The sequence below is a fragment of the Myotis nattereri genome (genome assembly GCF_964212035.1).
Source record: "Myotis nattereri genome assembly, chromosome: 1".
Lineage (NCBI taxonomy): Eukaryota > Metazoa > Chordata > Mammalia > Chiroptera > Vespertilionidae > Myotis > Myotis nattereri.
This window is the reverse complement of record NC_138075.1, coordinates 31,838,643-31,858,007: the sequence shown is the minus strand read 5'-3', so window position 1 is coordinate 31,858,007 and position 19,365 is coordinate 31,838,643. Positions and strand designations below refer to the sequence as shown.

Here is a 19,365-nt window from a genome sequence, read left to right as displayed (position 1 = left end):
CACATAATAATTTAGTTAATTGTAATTTCTCTAATGTTTTTGCAAGATGGATCTTTTTATAACATACTGTAAATTTATCTAATAAAATTATTCAATATTAAAAAATACTGGTACATGAAATAAGAGAAACTGATACAGATTCTGCAATATTAGTAAATATGTCAGGTAGGGGGTTTTGAGATTGCTATAAATACTTCACGTGCCTTTTCCCACCAGAGGAAACCATTGTGGAACCATATCATCACATTAAGATGAACTTTTTAGGTTTCATACCAACATAATGTTCATACTCACACTTACGGTTCCTAGAACTTAACTTTCTCTCGTCGTGAACTGCTCTTCTTCTTTTCCTACCCAAATATGTAGTTTAAAGCCTTAAAGAAATTTTGGTGCCTAAGTGTTTCATCAACGTTTATATGTTTATGTTTGGATTTCTTTGCACATTTAAAAAAGTGTAAACTGTCAATATGTTTTTTCCATCTCCCTTTCCCCAGAAATTTATTGAAGAAAAAGATTTCCTAGCTCAACTTGAATCTTCTTTTCAGAAATGTGAAGAAATTCATAAGAATTTGGGTAAAGTTATACAGTTACTTTTTGATGGAATAGTCACTTAAAAAGAGCATTTTATCTCTTTATACCTTAACTAAAGGTCTGGTGCACGAATTCATGCACTGGTGGGGTCCCTTGGCCTGGCCTGGCCTGGCCTGGCCTGTGGGGATTGGGCTGAAACCTGCTCTCTGAGATCCCCTGAGGGGCCCTGGCTTGCGAGAGGGTGGTTCTTGCGTGATACCCTGGAATTGTGCTCCCTCCTCTCTGGTTCCGGGTGTGTCACCCAGGAACCACAGCTGCCAAGTCACCGCAGCTCAGCAGCTCCTGCATTGAGCATCTGCCCCCTGGTAGTCAGTGTGTGTCATAGCTACTGGTTGGCCGGTTGAACAGTCAGCTTATCGGCTGGTCGCTTAGGCTTTTATATCTGTAGATGTTTTATTTTTTTATTAATTGATTTTTAGAGAGGAAGGGAGAGAGAGAAGAAACATCTATGTGAGAGAGAAACATTGATCAGTTGCCTCTTGTGCATGCCCCTGACCCAGGAGCAAACCCACAACCTGGGTATGTGTCCTGACTGGGAATTGAACCTGAAACCTTTGGTGTAAGGGGTGACACTCCAACCGAGTCACCTGGCCAGGTCTACCTTAATGTTTTACATGCATGTTTTCTTTGGAAAATTCTTGCATTTACTTTTAATATTGTCAGAGTACATACTTTTTTTTGCCACTGTTAATATGCACATGTTTTTCTTAACAGTATTTTATTAATAAAAAACTGTTCTCTAAAATTACTTTTTGTTTTGTTAACATTATAGGTGGAGAATATCAGAATGTTAGTGAACAATATACAATGATGGAACATAATATTTCTATGTGCAGAAAAAATATAGATAATGTGAAGTCCACGCTGCAGAAAGTTCTGGCATGCTGGACTACTTACACGGAAAAACTCTGCTTCCTAAAGGCTTGTTTTGAGGAGACAAAGAAGGAACAAATTACAGAGGTATTTACAGTCCAATAGCATTTGCTCAATTTTACTTTTTAGTATTGTTTGGAGACTGCCGGGGTCCAACCCCAGCGGGTCCAGGGGTCCCCAAAGGTGTAGACGGAGTCGGCGAAGAAGGAATGACACGGAGACAGCGTTCAGTTGATCAGCAGCCTAGCCAGGATCTCCAGCCAAGTTCTGGTCTCGATCTCCAGAGAGGTTCTGCTGTTTATTGTTTTGTTACATTCATATTTATACCAGTTGATTTTAATCCTGTCAATTTCTATTACAAAGGTTAGGGTGTTTCTTATCTCCATTCCAGGGAGTAAAGATTATGTAGCTTAAGCATGATTGTTTGTAGTTGAAGTGATTAACTACCCGCCTGGCACTTAGTTAAGGAGTTTCATCCCCTCCCTAACTTCAGGGAAAAATTCCTACCTGGGGAAACAACCTTTCTCGGAGAGGTGACCTTGGTTAAAACACACAGCGCTAAGGGGAGCAAACATATTAAGAACAGTATGCTATATACGCCAGGTCCCTTGAAGCATATGCTGTGCAGATGTTTCTTTCCTGCAGCGACTGTGTCAAGCAGCAAGGATGGACCGGCTTCCGGCAAATTCCCCCTTTTTTATTTTTTAAATGATAGCGCATGCAAATCGGTGGCCACCTCTCAGATTGGGCCCTTTAAAACTCGGAAGAAGTCTGGCAAGCAATGACAGTGAGCATAACTATAAACATAGTGGATGGAGCACACAAGAAGCCCCATTCCTGTATAAGGTTGCCGGCCTCTTCAGTCAAGGGATTTCAGCTGTCCTCAAGTTGTTGGTTTGATTGTCTTTGTTGGTCTGGCTAGCGGGCGGCGTCACGGGCGACGGGCTTCCTGAAGTGTCAGTGAGTTGAAGGGCTGCATCAAAGGGTCCATCAGGGCCGTGGTTGATGATGGTGTCGGTGTCCGAGGAGGAGTAAGCTGTGCCCTCTGGATCCAGCTGATATGGAAAATGGAGGGTAGTAGAAAAAGAAGAGAAAGCAAAAGAACTACAAGGCATGGAAGTGTTTAGAAAAAAGAGGGAGAAGAAAGGGAAGAAGGCAGCATCCTGACACAGCCCTTTCCTTCAGCTTCCCCTTTCCCTGTGGTCCCAGGTAGAAATGGGAGACAAGTCCTGTTGCAGTGAGAGGGCAGCTGCTGTCAGCCAGTCTCTGTCTTTACCTGGGTCCCGATCTGAGCTGGGCATGGGAAGCAGGAAGCAGCCTTGGGGACAGGAGACCTTCCTCAGAAGGGGCGAGTGTTCAAGCCCCTGCACCATTGTGGAGGGGGGGTCTGTGCCCCACCTTTGTTGCACCCCAAGTTTTCTCCTACTGGCCCCCGACTGTGCCTGTCTTAGGTTGCCCCACCCTGTGGAGTCTTACCCGTCGTTGACTACCAGCCATCTCTGGGCCAAGTAGGGTGAGGTGAGGTTCAGTTTTGTCTCCTTGATAGCCTATGTCCCTCTGGCCTCCATGCCCAGCAACTGCCTTTGGATTCCCTTGCCTGCTGGCGGGGCTCTGGCATTGATCATAGGGAACTCAGGTTTCTTCTCTAGAGAGGGCCCAGCTTACGCCATTGGGCCAGAGACAGATCCATGGTACCAGCCACCATGAGGCTTCAGCCTCAGCATGAACAGAGAGCTCAGGCAACAGCTATGGGCAATTGGATTGTAAGAAGAGGGTCCCTCTTGGCACAAGGGTAAGAGGGGCCAATACAGGACAAAGGAGAGTCCTGGAACAGGGCTTTCTCAGCCCAGGATGTCAGGCTCTTGGCACAAGACAACTCCATGTATGGGGCATATACCAAACACCCCTAGTCACGGCATAAAAGGGAGATGCCCTTCTTGGAACAGTAGGGTAGGGAGATTCTAGAAAAGGCTGTGTTCAGGAAAGAAGGAGAAAGGCCAAAGAACCAGCAAACAAGTAGTTAGATTTTTAAAAAAGGAAAAAGAAAAGGAGATGTGGGGCAAAGCTGGGACATGTGGAAAGACAAAACGGAGGCACATGTGATCCTCCCAATGGACAGATTGTTCCAGCTCAGGGCTGCACATCTGCTGCAGACGGGCACTGGTCAGGTGTGCTATGGTGAGGCAGAGATGGCGGGTGGTGAGACATAAGGTCGGACTAGACGGTCTGGAATCCACACAGGTGAGTCTGCGTCCTGTGGAAATATACAAGCATATCCTCTCCCTTGGGTTAAAAGTACATCAGGTCCCTTCCAGGCTCCTGTAAGCAAGTCTCTCCATTTGACGAGGGCTTTAGGTTTAGTTAGATCAGGGTTCCAATGCCTGTACATTGGGGAATTTCCCTCAGAATCTACATTTAGTATATTAATTACAAATTGAGCATGTTGTAGAACATGATGAGGAGAGGAATATTTAAACTCATTTTCTTGTAATTTTTTAATTTGTGTTTTTAAAGTTTGGTGAGCCCTTTCTACTATTGCGTGGCCTTGAGGATTGTAGGGTATTCCTGTAGTATGTGCGATGCCGAATGTAGAGCATAAGTTTTTAAAAGCTCTAGAGGTATAGGCAGGCCCATTGTCAGTTTTAAGTGCCCTTGGTATTCCTAGGTAGGAAAAGCATTGGAATAGATGTTGACTTACATCTTTAAAGGCTTCTCCTGTACGTGCAGAAGCAAGGATAACATGAGAAAAGGTATCAATACAAACATGCACATAGCAAAGTTTGCCAAAAGATGGGACATGAGTAATATCCATCTGCCATAAGTCACAGGGTCTAAGTCCTCTTGGATTAACTCCAGTAGCAGGGCTAGGAAAATGAGTAGGACAATGGCCGCAGTCACGCACAATACTTCGAGCAGCTTCTCTAGATATGCCATAATATAGACGGAGAGCAGAAGCATTTTGATGGTGAATGGCATGAGACCGCCGGGCTTCTTCTAGAGCTGTACAAACTACTGGGCGAGTTAGTAAATCCGCCTGATAATTTCCTTCGCTTAAGGGTCCTGGTAGGCAGGAATGAGCTCTAATATGTCCAATATAGAAAGCCTTTTCTCGTTTGTGAATGCAAGTTTGTAGCTGAGTTAACAAGGAGAAAATGGCTGTTCTTCCTTGTGGGAGAGAGGCGGTCTCAATATGAGGAAATAATTTAACTATATATTGAGAGTCAGTGTACAAGTTAAAGGGAACCTGTTGCAATTGTTCAAAAGCATAAATGACTGCCAAAAGCTCTGTTCTCTGAGCTGACGTCTCTAGAGTTTGTTGAACATGGGTTGTTGAGTCAATGATTGTTACTGCCCTACCATTAGAGGAACCATCTGTGAATACTAAGGAGGCAGGAGGTGATAATGGTTCTTTTGAACATTTAATAGGAAATATAAATGGATGTAGGGAGAGAAATTGCAATATAGGTGATCTTGGCAAATGATGTAAAATTTGTCCTGGGAAGTTACCTATAGCTATTTGCCACTCTTCTTCAAATTGTAATAGTGTGTCTAATTGTTCTCTTTTATAAGGTATTATTATCTCAGTAACTTCTCTTCCAAAGAGTTCGATACTGCGTCGTCTACCTTTGATAATGAGAGTGGCCACTAGGGAGGGATAGGGTGGTACAATCTTCCTAGGAGTGACAGGTAAATGTATCCATTCTAATGGTCCTTCCTGCCACAAGCATCCTGTAGGAGTATATTTAGTGGCTAGAATAATTAAGGCCCAAGATTTGGAATAATCTAGATACTGTAGTTGCTGTTTATTGATGGCCTGTTCTATTTTTGCTATAGCCTTTTCTCCTTCTACAGTTAATTGTCGGGGAGACTTAGGGTTAGAATCTCCCTTTAAAATGTCAAATAGAGGTTTTAAGTCAAGAGTGGTTATTTTTAGATATGGCCTGACCCAGTTGATATCACCTAATAGTTTCTGATAATCATTCAATGTGTTTAAATGATCTTTTCTTAATTGTAGAGGCTGATGGGTGATAGTAGAGGTATGTAATATTCTGCCTAAGTATGAAAAAGAAGGTTCAGTCTGAATCTTTTCTGGGGCTATTTTTAGACCATGTTCTTCTAAAGCAAGGATGGTCTGAGTAAGAATTTCCTGTAAAGTAGCCCGATCTTTATGAGCTAGTAAAATATCATCCATATAATGAATAAGATATAGATCTGAAAATTTCTTTCTAATAACTTGCAATGCCTGATCTACAAACTTTTGACATAATGTAGGACTATTTTTCATCCCTTGTGGGAGAACCTTCCATTGGTATCTCTGATAAGGCTGTTTAAAGTTTTCTGATGGTATGCTGAATGCGAATCTTTGACAATCAGCTGGGTGAAGAGGTATAGTGAAAAAACAATCCTGTAAGTCAATAACAACAACACAATACTCCTGTGGAATTGCCACAGGGGAGGGCAATCCAGGTTGTAAGGAGCCCATATCTTCCATGGTGGCATTTATGGCTCTTAGATCTTGCAAAAGTCTCCACTTGCCTGATTTCTTTCTTATTACAAATATGGGTGTGTTCCAGGGACTATTTGATGGCTCTATATGTCCCTCTGCTAATTGCTGATCAATTAATTGTCGGGCTGCTGATATTTTCTCAGATGTTAAGGGCCATTGCTCAACCCATACTGGTTGTGACGATTTCCAGACTATGGGATCAGCAGTCCTAAGGGCAATGGCCCCAATTACAGATCCTGTCGAGGAGTGTGAGGTATTACTTTCCTTTCCTAATCCCTTTCCTGGATTAAATCTCGTGTCTAGCATCTGTGATGTTACTCTATCACTGGGGCTATATAATACAACTCCCATTTGAGACAAGATATCTCTTCCCCATAATGTAAAGGGGATAGTCGTAATTACATAGGGACAGAATGTTCCTGAATGTTGATCTTCATCAGCCCAAGTTAAAATCTGAGAACTCTTTTTTACGTTAGATGCCTTGCCTAGTCCTACTAGGGAAGTGGAGGTGGTGTGCGTGGGCCATGAAGAGGGCCAGTCCTTCTCTGCTATGCAGGAAACATCTGCTCCTGTATCCAATAGACCTTCAATTGGTTTTCCCTGAATTTGTAAAATTTTTGTAGGTCTAGTAGCATGGATTTCTTGTATCCAAAATGCTGCATCACTAGATCCAAAGCCTCCGGCCCCTCTAGCTTCCTGGGTAACAGCTGTCCCTATTTTATGTATTGGTAACAGGATTAATTGGGCAATTCTCTGGTTGGGCTGAATCTGTATAGTTGTGGTGGGTGGGGAAAGTAAAATCTGTATTTCTCCTGTGTAGTCTGCATCAACAACTCCTGGGATGACTAAGATCCCCTGTAACGAGGTGGAGCTCCGTCCTAATATTAAACCCACGGTTCCCTCAGGCAGCGGCCCAGACACTCCTGTAGGAATGGCTGCTACTGGCGAGTCTGGGGTTAGTACTGCATGGGTGGTTGAGTGGAGGTCCAATCCTGCACTGCCTGGGGTTGCCCTGAAGAGGTCACTGACTGATCGAAATTTGCAAAGGGGTTGAAGGTTGATGCCCCTATTATTGCAGGGGCCTGGGGTTGGCCCCTTCTCAAGTTTCCCGATTGAGGTGATGGGATATAACCTACTTGGGAGCTATTTGTAGAGTTTAAAGGCCGACCATTTCTATGGTATTTTGATCTACATTCCTTTGCCCAATGGAATCCTTTCTGACATCGGGGACAAACGGTTTTTGGAGGATTAATATTATTCCCTAATGTATTTCCAGGCTGTCGAGGAGCTTGCCATCTGGCCTGAGTATTATTATTTTTATTTGGGCATTCTCTGCTAAAGTGCCCAGATAAGCCACAAGAGTAGCAGTTCATATTTCTTTTATTACCTGTATTATTGCTGGCTTGTCCTATAGCCTGTACATATTGAGGGTATGTCTCCCCTTTGAGAGCTGCAGCTATAGCTACACCCTGTATAAATGCTGGACTTACATCAGCACACTGTTTTATAAAATCATTTATAGTTCCTGTTCTGCGAATCGGCCTTAATAAAGCCTGACAGGTATTATTAGCATTTTCAAAAGCCAGTTGTTTGATTAGGATATCGGCTGCCTCTTTGTTATTGATTACTCTCTTGACTGCCTGCATGAGGCGAGAAAGGAAATCCTGATATGGTTCCTCGACCTTCTGTTTAACCTCTGTAAGGGTGGTTGTTTTTCCTGCCGTATAAGGTAGGGATTTCCAGGCACTTACTGCACAACTGGTTACTTTGGTAAGTGCCTCTGTGGGCATATGCATTTGCTCCTCAGCCGTGTTAAAATCACCTTCTCCTAATATCATGTCTAGGGTTATTCTTTTTCTGGTTTTTTCGCTAGTGGCTACAGCTTTCTTAGCAAGATCTTCATATTCAGTTTTCCATAATAAGTAATCGCCTCCTGAGAGACAGGATTTACAAACCTGTGACCAATCATAAGGAGTCATCCATTTACTGGCTAGGGTTTCTACCAAGGTTTGTGTGTAAGGAGCTAGAGGTCCATATTCAGAGCAGGCCAATTTTAATTCTTTAAGTACTTTGTAAGGTATAGGCTCCAAGGTGGGGTTTCTATTCCCACCAGACTCATTCTCATATGTAACTGGGAAGCAGAGTGAGAATTCAAGATCTCCATTAGCTTCAGCTTCTCTTATCGCCCTTTGAAATTTAGACATGGAGCTCATAGGAGCCACAGGACCTGGTTTAGGCTTCCTTTCTAATTTGGGGAGCCTGTTTTGAATGGGAGGGCCACTCTCCTCTCTACTGACTGGAAAGGACCAATGGTCATGTTTATGATATTTATTCTCCTCCCGATCAGTAGGCATAGCTAAATTGCTTTTAGATTGAGCTGAAGACAATGATGATGTATTCTCTCTGGGTGGAGCCGAGGGACTATTTAAATTTTGAGAAAGTTCAACCGTTTTTGCCTCTGGTGCCAAGGTGTCACAGATTGAATCCCAGAGGGAAAAGTAACATGGCAGGACCTTCTCAGATTCATGGTGTTTCTTTAATTGCTTTCCTACTTCAACCCAAGTTTTTAAATTAACAGTTCCATCCTCTGGAAGCCATTGACATACTTCTTCTATAAAACTTTCTGTCTCACTGGGAAAAACCTCAACTCCAATTCTGCTAGTAAGCATATGCGTTAAAAGATTAATACAGAGTCTTTTTTCTTTAGACTCAGTATGACCCATCTTGTCAATCTAAGTTCTGTACTAACTACCCGCTTACCCTACTTATCCTCTATGGGGGGGGGGGGGTGTCTGAAGCACCCTATGGTGCAGTGGTGCAGTCCTATCCGTCCCAAGTACGGGGGGACTTACCTAAGGGAACCCTGTTCGGGCGCCAGATGCCGGGGTCCAACCCCAGCGGGTCCAGGGGTCCCCAAAGGTGTAGACGGAGTCGGCGAAGAAGGAATGACACGGAGACAGCGTTCAGTTGATCAGCAGCCTAGCCAGGATCTCCAGCCAAGTTCTGGTCTCGATCTCCAGAGAGGTTCTGCTGTTTATTGTTTTGTTACATTCATATTTATACCAGTTGATTTTAATCCTGTCAATTTCTATTACAAAGGTTAGGGCGTTTCTTATCTCCATTCCAGGGAGTAAAGATTATGTAGCTTAAGCATGATTGTTTGTAGTTAAAGTGATTAACTACCCGCCTGGCACTTAGTTAAGGAGTTTCATCCCCTCCCTGACTTCAGGGAAAAATTCCTACCTGGGGAAACAACCTTTCTAGGAGAGGCATCCCCTCCCTGACTTCAGGGAAAAATTCCTACCTGGGGAAACAACCTTTCTCGGAGAGGTGACCTTGGTTAAAGCACACAGCGCTAAGGGGAGCAAACATATTAAGAACAGTATGCTATATACGCCAGGTCCCTTGAAACATATGCTGTGCAGATGTTTCTTTCCTGCAGCGACTGTGTCAAGCAGCAAGGATGGACCGGCTTCCGGCAGGAGACCCTCATTTTCAGTCCAGAAACTAGGTGCCAGGGAAGAATAAGCTCAACTATTGGAAAATTCTCCATGGTTCGGAAAGAGTTCAATTTCTTCCTAATGAAACTGCCAAAGACGTTTTCTCCTCAGTATAGGTTTTACACACACACACACACACACACACACACACACACACACACAGCTTTATTGAGGTATAAGTTACGTACACAGTATAGCTTTTGGAAGATTGATTACTACTTTTTTTCTTTTTAAAGAAAATAAAAGACTTAGAGTAGTGGATAGCATAGAGACACATTTAAAATAAATTGATGCTTTAAAAAGTTTAATTTTTCACTTGAAACAAAAATAGCGTCAAATTGAACACATGAAAAATAAGAATATATTCAAATACATATATAGTCCAGAGCGTGGCGAATAGAAGGCACGATAAATTTTGGTTTAATGACTGAAAAAAAGTTTAATTTTTCAATTCAATACTTTTTATTTTCTTTTTATTATATTTATTGGGGAGTCATTGGTTCACCGAATTAAACAGGTTTCAGGTGCACAATTCCACAACACGTCACCTGTACACTGCTTTGTGTGTTCACCAAGTCAAGCCTCCCATCCCCTCCTCCACTTCCCCCTGGCAGTCACCACACTGTTGTCCATGTCCACGAGTTTTTTCCTTTTTCCTTTTTGCTCAATTCCTTTAGTCTCTTCATTCAATTCTTTTGAGCTCTAAACTCTTTCTGAGTTTCTAGAGGAGGGGAATCAAAATACTTTAGACTTCTGTGGAGAGGTGTGGAAGAAATTTTAGTGTAATTCATTATTGTTTCATTTGCTATTGATGTAACACTTAGTTTTATGATTCCTCTCTGAAGTAGGATTTGTTTTCTTCTGTTGCAAATGGATATAGCTAGCCTCTCATACTAAACATTTTCCAGGTAGAAACTAAAATTACTCAAACAGAAAAGAGGCTGTTTACATGAAAGTAAAATTTATGTGTGAGTGAGCACAAGAAGAGTATTTGAGGACTTCGTGAGACGTTACTTCTCCCTGCCACCTATATTGAGATTAGAAAAGCATATCTTTGCCTTTAACAGTTATGTTTTTAAAGTTCTTTTATTAAGATTCCCATAACTCTGAGAAAAATAACACTTTAAGTCTTGCAGTTCCCACACTCTGTGCTAAGGTGCCCTGAGCTGCCAAAGAGAACTCTTTAAATGAAAGAGAAATTTTTTAAGTTTAAAGGTAACTTAAATTTTGAGGGAGATACAACAAGACTTGTCTGTTACATTATGCAAATTACTACTAAGTTTTTTGGACCCGACGACTTAAAAACGAGAGCTTTTAGATGATTTTTCTGAGTCCATGAAAATATCACTGAAAATTACAGTGCCACCCCTGAAAAAGTTTGAGAACCTTTGCTCTCAGCTCACCAGCCACTTAGAAAGGGGGAAGATCAGATGCTTCCTAAGAGCCCAGGACCGGGAGTGGTGTCAGACAGCTGCTGCCTGCTCGTTAGTGCTCAGGGATGAAGAGCTAGATCAGTACGGACGGGAGCATCCGCTAAAGGGCGGGTCAGGATCTCTGCAAAAGCCTCACGTTTGCTGGCAGTCATCCTGGGTAAAGATCTGTTTACAGATCATAGAAAGACAAATACTTTGTCGTTAAAATGTCATGTTGCTTATGTTTTATGTAGGTTCCTTCTGAGACACTATCCCAGTGGAATCTTGAACACACCACTTTAAACGAAGTGGGCAACTTCTTAATTCAAGTCAGCAATGATGAATTTGGATCATCTATTTCTAAAGAACTGAGAAGGCTGAATAAAAGATGGAGAAAGTTTGTTACAAAAACTCAGCTCGTAAGTGTTGGGTTTTTGTGGGGTTTTTTTTTTGGTAACAGCTACATTGAGATAAAAGTCACATACCATACAACCCATTCATGTGTATGATAGTGGTTTTTAGTATAGTCAGAGCTGTGCTGCCATCCCCATAATCAGGACAATTTCATCACCTCATAAAGAAACTCTGTACCCATTAGCAGTCACTCTCCACTTTCTCCCACCCTCCTCAGCCTTAGGCAAGTGAGAAATCACTTTATGTCTCCACAGAGTAGCCTATTTTGGATATTTCACACAAGTGGGATCATATGATATGTGGTCTTTTTTTCTTTTTTTTTTTTACTTAGTGTAATGTTTTCAAGATTCATCCATGTTGTAGCATACATTAGTTCTTTATTCCTCTTTATTGACAAGTAATAATAGTCTGTGGTATGGCTAGACCACATTTTATTTATTCATTGATTGGTTGAATTGGCTTCTTTCCACCCTTTTGACTATTATGAGTAATGTTGCTGTGAACATTCATGTGCAAGTTTTTGTGTGGACATATAACATACAACTCTCTAGTGAATTTCTTTTACCATTAAAGAATAATGTTAAGTTTTTTGCCTACTAGATTTCAAGCTCCTGAGAACATACACTGAGCTTTATTTATCTTTATATTTGTAATAGTGCTTAATAAAAGCAAACCTTCTGTAATTTATGAGTTTAAATTTTAAATTATTCTTATTCTTAACAATTTGAGACTGAGGTGTTTTATGGGAAATGCTCCTATTTTAAAATATGTTGACTATATTATGTCCGTTTATTATGGGTACAGTAATAATATACCTTAGCATAAAAATATGAGCATTAAGTTTTATGACATTAATTTCTTCTAGGAAATGAAACTGCCACTTATAAAAAAGCAGGAGCAGCCTGTTATTGGTGATTCTGAAAATATGCAGCCATCTAAAGAAGAAAAACCAACTGTTGGCTCTTCAACAGATACTCCATTAGCACTTCCTGAAAACCACGACCAGAATATAAAGGTGAAGTAGTCATACTTCGTCACATTTGTATACAGAAATAATTCAACTGCGCTGTTTTTCTCTGGAAAAACCCATATTGTTGGAACAGTGGTGTGATTATTTGATAATATTTAAAATGTAATCACGTTCCAGTAAAATGCGTAAGTGGCTCCTTTCATGAAGTCTTCCTCAGAGTCAGTGCTGTGTCTCAGGAGGAGCTTCCCCGACACGCCAGAGCAGCCGGACTGCTCAGTGTGGAAAGGGAGCTGGGATTTTCTCCCTTTGCTTCTGACCGGTGCTTAGACGTGGTCCAGCTTTAGGTAGCCCCCAGCCTGTGTCTTGCTTCCTTTCCCTAAAATGGGGAGACCTGTGGTCTTTATTTGTTGCTTTGTTGGGTAATTAAGAGGGTGCTTATAGATAAGAACGTCTTATCTATAAAGGAACAAAACATAAAAATCATACATGGGTATCATACCTGTGGTTTTGGAAATGTGCCTTCTTCAGAATAATGACTTACACAGTTTTACTTAAGAATGTAATATTGAACTGGCTTTGGCCAGCGGCCATGATGGACTGCTTAGAAGACTAATCAGATAAAATCTTGAAAGATCTGAATTTGTGCAAGATGCTTTTAGAATAGAAGAATATAAAATAGTATAGTCTTCTAATACATTTAAAATATGATCTGGTAAAAAGAACAGCTTTAAGAATGAATATGTCATGTAAAGCTGTGACATATTGAGGGATTATTCATGGGAGAAGGCTAAATTTTTTGAAATTTGATTCTGTCTCTTCTTGAGGATGTTTTGAAACTACTGTTACTAACAACTGTATTTAATTAAATTGCATATGGGGTTTAGAAATGTTTTTATAGAATCAGTACCCTAATTTTCTAAGATTTTTATCTTCTTATATATAAAATGGAGACCATAGTAATGAGCTGACAGGAATGATATTATTATCATTAGGAAAATACATGTGGCCCTGGCCATGGAGCTCAGTTGCTCAGAGCATCATTCTGATATGCCAAGGTTGTGGGCTCACTCTCCGGTCAGGGCACTTACAATAATCAACCAATGAATGCATCAATAAGTGAAACAACAGATCTATGCTTCTCTCTCTCCCTTCTTCATATCTCTCTCTCATCAGTAAGTAAAACATTAAAAAAAGAAAATGAAAATATATGTGAATAAATCTTTTAATATTTAAAGTGATATGTACTATCATAAGATGTTATTATTGTCCAAAACTAAGTCTTAAGTCATTAATATATGCTGAATTAGCATCCTTTGGGGAAAAAAAGAGATAACTTTTTAAAATTGAAAATTATTTTATGATGTAAACATTGACTTTTTTTAGTGATAATTTTGAATGTTGTAGGCCGGGGAAGAACATGAAAAAGAAAAAGAAGAATTCACAGGGCAACTAAAAGTGGCTGAAGAGGTTGAAAAGCTCATTGGAGAAGTAGACATCTGGGAGGCAGAAACCAAATCCGTTTTGGATCTTCTGAGACATAAAGATGATGTAGATATTTCAATGGAAGAATCTTTGCAGGTATGAGGGTAAAAGCATTAAAAGGACAGCTTTCATGGCTGTAGACCGAAGTATTAAGATAGCTAACAAGTTTGAAAGTAAAGAGTAATATGACTGTTTGAATTTTCTTAGTTGGGAGTTTTTTAAATAGCATGGATTCTCATTCCTGAATCATTTGCTGTGATTTTGCTTGAAGACAGAGGGTAGGCTGGAAGACCATTAATAATACCTTATGTGCCGAAACCGGTTTGGCTCAGTGGATAGAGCGTCGGCCTGCGGACTGAAGGGTCCCAGGTTCGATTCCGGTCAAGGGCATGTACCTGGGTTGCGGGTATATCCCCAGTAGGAGTGTGCAGGAGGCGGCTGATCGATGTTTCTCTCTCATCGATGTTTCTAACTCTCTATCTCTCTCCCTTCCTCTCTGTAAAAAATCAATAAAATATATTTAAAAAAAAAATAATAATACCTTATGTGAGTCTAAGTTCTTGAATTAATTTTCCCAGCTACATGATGGAGATTAAAATATTTTCTGGAATGAGAGGGCGATGAAGAGATAAGTGAGTTCAGTCTCACATAGCTCAGTGCCGTGTGAATATGAGATTATGACAGCCTGTGCTTTGAAAGCTCATTCACCGATTAAGCCACTTTTCCTTCTTGACACAGGGAGGGTGACGGATGTTGGTAAAACTCCGTTCTGTCTTCATTCTCAGGCAGTCGACTCATTGAAAAGCAATGAGGCAAGATTGCGTTTTAATATCACTCAGTTCTTCTGGGAATGAAGTGACAATTGTGGTTTTTACTGAGTTCCAAGCTCAGCTATAAAAATCTATGGAGCATGTCATAAATTGCAACAAGATGGAAAGTTCCCGGAATAAAGGAATACTTATGTGATTCTTTCAAATCTACATTTCTGAAATGGTGTATATATAGCATTTTTGTGTTTTCGTTGTGTATAAGAATGATAACTTTTTATTGCTTTGAAAATATTACATAAAGTTACCTGTGACATCTGCTAGTGCTTTTCTAATTTTATTTACATATTTATTTATTTGCTGCATCTGGAATTTATTTAACTAAAAGAAATGAGTGAGAAATGAGAAATTCAATATTTAAAAATATTTAAAAAAATAACAGTGAACATACAAACATGCTAGAATATAATTCTGTAAGAAGGAATTAAGTAGATCTTTATTGGATCAAGATATATTGTGAAGTAGTTTTTTATTTATTTTTTAATTTTTTTTTAAATATATTTTATTGATTTTCTACAGAGAGGAAGGGAGAGAGACAGAGAGCTAGAAACATCGATGAGAGAGAAACATCGATCAGCTGCCTCCTGCACATCCCCCACTGGGGATGTGCCCGCAACCCAGGCACATGCCCTTGACCGGAATCGAACCTGCAACCCTTCAGTCCGCAGGCTGACGCTCTATCCACTGAGCCAAACCGGCTTTGGCGTGAAGTAGGTTTTTAAAAAAATATATTTTATTGATTGTTTACAGAGAGGAAGGGAGAGGGATAGATTGTTAGAAACGTCAATGAGAGAGAAACATCGACCAGCTGCCTCTTGCACACCCCCCACTGGGGATGTGCCCGCAATAAAGTTATATGCCCTTGACTGGAATCAAACCCAGGACCCTTCAGTCCGCAGGCCGACTTTAGCCACTGAGCCAAACCGGTCAGGGCTGTAAAGTAGTTTTGATATGTTCTGTAAAGCATGGTTCTACAAAGATTATTTTCTAATAGTCACTTTCTCCAGTAACATTTATTGGATTCCCTTGTGACTGATTTGGCTTAGAGCAACTTAATTTTAAGATTTATTATTATTCTCTCAACTTATTTTTCTCTCTGTTGACATTATATTAAAGTATTTTATTGAAGTGCTTAGTATATAAAGAATAATCTATAAAAGTCTATTTTCTCAGAATTTGTATACATATAAAACTTAAAAGTGAAAATTTAAAATAGCATGCTTTAGAATATAAATTTGTCTCATTTTGCATTAATAATTAACCTTTTATGATTTCTGGTGAGATTTAAGGTTAATGTTTAATATGTAATCAGAATGTTTATTGTGATCTCACTTTAATTTGTTTTAATAGCATCTTATTGCCAAAGGCTCTATGTATGAGGAGCTTGTGGCTAGAATGGAAGACACTTTACAAATGGATGTACAAAATATTTCAAGCCAGGAGTCCCTCGAACATGTTCTCACAGCTGGGCTTCAGGCAAAGATTCAAGAAGCTAAAGAGAAAGTCCAGGTCTCTCTTTAATGTTCCTTATTCATGAATTTAGTCTTTAAAACCAAGTGGTCAATGGGAGGATGGGGAAGTTGGGGGTGGGGATTGCCCTGTAGTTTGGAAATGTTTTATAAAATACAACTTTTACATTATATACACACACACACACACACACACACACACACACACACACACACATATATATATATATTTTTTTTTTGGTTAATCCTCACCCAAGTATATTTTTCCATTGATTTTTAGAGAGAGTGGAAGTGAGGGGAAGAGACAGACAGAGAAACATCGATGTGAAAGAGACACATTGATTGGTTGCCTCCTAAACATGCCCTGACCAGGGCCAGGATCGAGCCTGCACCCAAATATGTGCCCTTGACCAAGAATCGAACCTGGGACCCTTCAGTCCTCAGGCCGACACTCTATCCACTGAACCAAATTTTATAATTTCTTTATAATTTAGAGCATGTTGGAAAATATTACATAATAAATTAGATACTCTTATGTCTAGCAGGAAAATAGGAGTGGCAACACAAAGAAATTACTTATTAATTTGTTAATTTTCTAAGAAGCCAGGCTAAGTGTTGAGAATTTTTTGTCTTCACAGATCAACATGGTAAAATTAGGTGCAATGTTGAAGAACTCAACTGATGTCTCACCAGACCTGAGTGCCAGGGTGAAGGTGGAGGAATCCCTGCAGGAGCTGGAATCATACATTACAAGGGCTGAGCAGTTACTTGGCCAGAGAGAGAGCCGGAGTGGACTGATTTCAAAATACAAGGTGGGACCCTTTCAACTATCAAATGTAGGGTATTTATTTTGAACCAACTATCTAATTTGAAATCAAGATGTTTCCATCACTGTGATTGTACACAAAGTTATTGTACCTTTAAAATTTTTTCAAGTTTTATATACGTCATTCCCCAGACACCCTTAAAAATAAAAAGGAAGAATTTTAAAAATTCAGTATAGTATTATAGACCTGCCAAATGTGTAATTACTTTATTTATTTACTTAAAGTATGTTTTTATTGCCTTAGCCAGTTTGACTTAGTGGATAGAGCGTCGGCCTGGGGACTGAAGGCTCCTGGGTTCGATTCTGGTCAAGGGCACATGCCCAGGTTGTGGGCTCAACCCACTGTGGGGGGCATGCAGGCAGCAGCTGATCCATGATTCTGTCTTTTCATTGATGTTTCGATCTTTCTCTCCCTCCCCTTCCTCTCTGAAATCAATAAAAATATATTTTTATAAAGAGAGAGAAAGAGAGAAAGGAAAAGGGAGGGAGAGAGAGAGAGAAAAAGATCAGTTGGCTGCCTCTTGCCTGTCCCCTACTGGGGATCCAGTCTGCCATCTGGGCATGTGCATGATTGGGAATCTAACCGGTGACTTCTTGGCATGTGGGAGGGCACTCCAACCAACTGAGCCACACCGGCCAGGCTGTAATTACATTTAAATAAGAAATATTTTGCAGGTTTTTTTCAAAAGAATTCAAGAGATGCAAATGGGCTATCAAACCTCAAGTTACAAAGAGAAGTCTCCCTTAAATCTTTAAATAATCTTCATAGAGTCCTTTTCTTAGCTCTACCTAGGAAAGATCTATCAAAATTAGCTTTGAGGACTTGGCAGGGTGATGAGGCTTTCATGTTCTTGCTTGCATCTTTTTTTTTTTAAATAGGAAGCGCTATTAATTTTTAATACTAAAAGTCTGGCCAAGTATTTGAAAGCTGTTGAAGAACTGAAAAATAATGTCACTGAGGATGTAAAGCTGTCTTTGGAAGAAAAGAGTAGAGATGTCTGTGCCAAGTGGGAGGTAAGAACACGCATGTGTATCTAGGGCTTATATGAATGCATCTGACCATTGACCTGTTTGTCACCAGAGTCATTCTTCATATATGTATATGTTTATGTGTGTGCGTGTGTGTGTGTGTGTGTGGATAGATAGATAGATAGATAGATAGATATAGATTTCAGAGAGGAAGGGAGAGGGAGAAAGAGAGAAACATCAATGAGAGAGAATCACTGATCAGTTGCCTCCTGCACTGGGGATCGAGCCTGCAACCCAGGCATGTGCCCTGACTCAGAACTGAACCATGACCTGGTTCATAGGTCGACGCTCAACCCCTGAGCTCTGCCGGCCAGGCTCAGAGTCATTCTTTTTTTTTTCTTCCTTTTTTTTAAAAAATATGTTTTATTGATTTTTTTACAGAAAGGAAGGGAGAGGGTTAAAGAGTTAGAAACATCGATGAGAGAGAAACATCATTCAGCTGCCAAAGTACATGCCCTTGACCGGAATTGAATCTGGGACCCTTGAGTCCACAGGTTACGCGCTATCCACTGAGCCAAACCGGTTAGGGCCAGAGTCATTCTTGATGATCCCCCCTGTTTACCCAAAGTCACAGAGGGCTGATCCCTGCAGCTGTGGTCTTGGGTCCTGTAGTAGCTGGCTTCTCTCTGTGTTCAGCCAATGACAGCACTGAGATTAGAAGGAGATTGGAGGGGGAAGTAGCAGAGTCCCAAGGCCTTCATGTCCTCTCTTTCTTGCCAGTGTCTCTGGTAGCTGTGTCTCCCCCTGGCCGTAGGTTCCATGGTGCCAGCCTCTGCTTGGTGACCTTCTTCCTGGACCCCACTGAGGCCTCCAGCCGGGTGGCAGGGGCAGCTCTCTGCTGATGCTAATCTCTGGATGGCTTTCCTGTCCCCTCTTTGGCTTTCATCTCTTGTGTAATCAATCCCCAGCATGTCATTCCCTCCGAGTTAAATATTTAGTGTTTCCTGGTTGGATCCTGACTGAGACAACATATTGACACACATACCCAGAGTTTCAGTGAAACAGGTATTGGCTTTGGTGGCAGACAGACCTGGATCCAGCAGCTATGACCCCGGGGAAGTTGCTCAACTTCTAGGAGCTTCACTATAAAATGGGAATAACCCCACCCACTTGGCATGATTGTTGTGAGGATTTATGGAAAGTACCTACCACAGAGTTTGTGTTCAATAAGTGATATTTAGTATTGAATATGGTTTTTGTATATGTGTGCATGTATGTATGAATGTATGGAGAGAGGGAGAGAATAAAGTACTATAATTGAATGTCTACTGTTAAAGGTCCTTTTAAAACATGTTAAAGTAAACTTTAGAACAATTTTGTATTTACAGAATTATTACAAAGACTAGAGGCCCGGTGCACGAAAATCGTGCACTCGGGAGGGGGTCCCTCAGCCCGGCCTGCGTCCTCTCACAGTCCAGGAAACCTCCGGGGATGTCTGACCTAAGCCAGCAGTTGGACATCCCGA

General features: G+C 40.8%; 1 protein-coding gene across 1 annotated transcript in view; it reads left to right on the top strand.

Moving 5' to 3' along the window:
- SYNE2 (spectrin repeat containing nuclear envelope protein 2) overlaps positions 1–19,365 on the top strand; it is a 310,564-nt gene that overhangs the window by 100,520 nt on the left and 190,679 nt on the right. The window contains exons 15-22 of the mRNA XM_081090284.1: positions 495–573; positions 1,364–1,551; positions 11,138–11,302; positions 12,163–12,312; positions 13,672–13,845; positions 15,927–16,085; positions 16,684–16,857; positions 17,751–17,885. Of these exons, the coding sequence (XP_080946410.1) occupies positions 495–573; positions 1,364–1,551; positions 11,138–11,302; positions 12,163–12,312; positions 13,672–13,845; positions 15,927–16,085; positions 16,684–16,857; positions 17,751–17,885 (1,224 nt within the window). The remainder of the gene's footprint in view (positions 1–494; positions 574–1,363; positions 1,552–11,137; positions 11,303–12,162; positions 12,313–13,671; positions 13,846–15,926; positions 16,086–16,683; positions 16,858–17,750; positions 17,886–19,365) is intronic.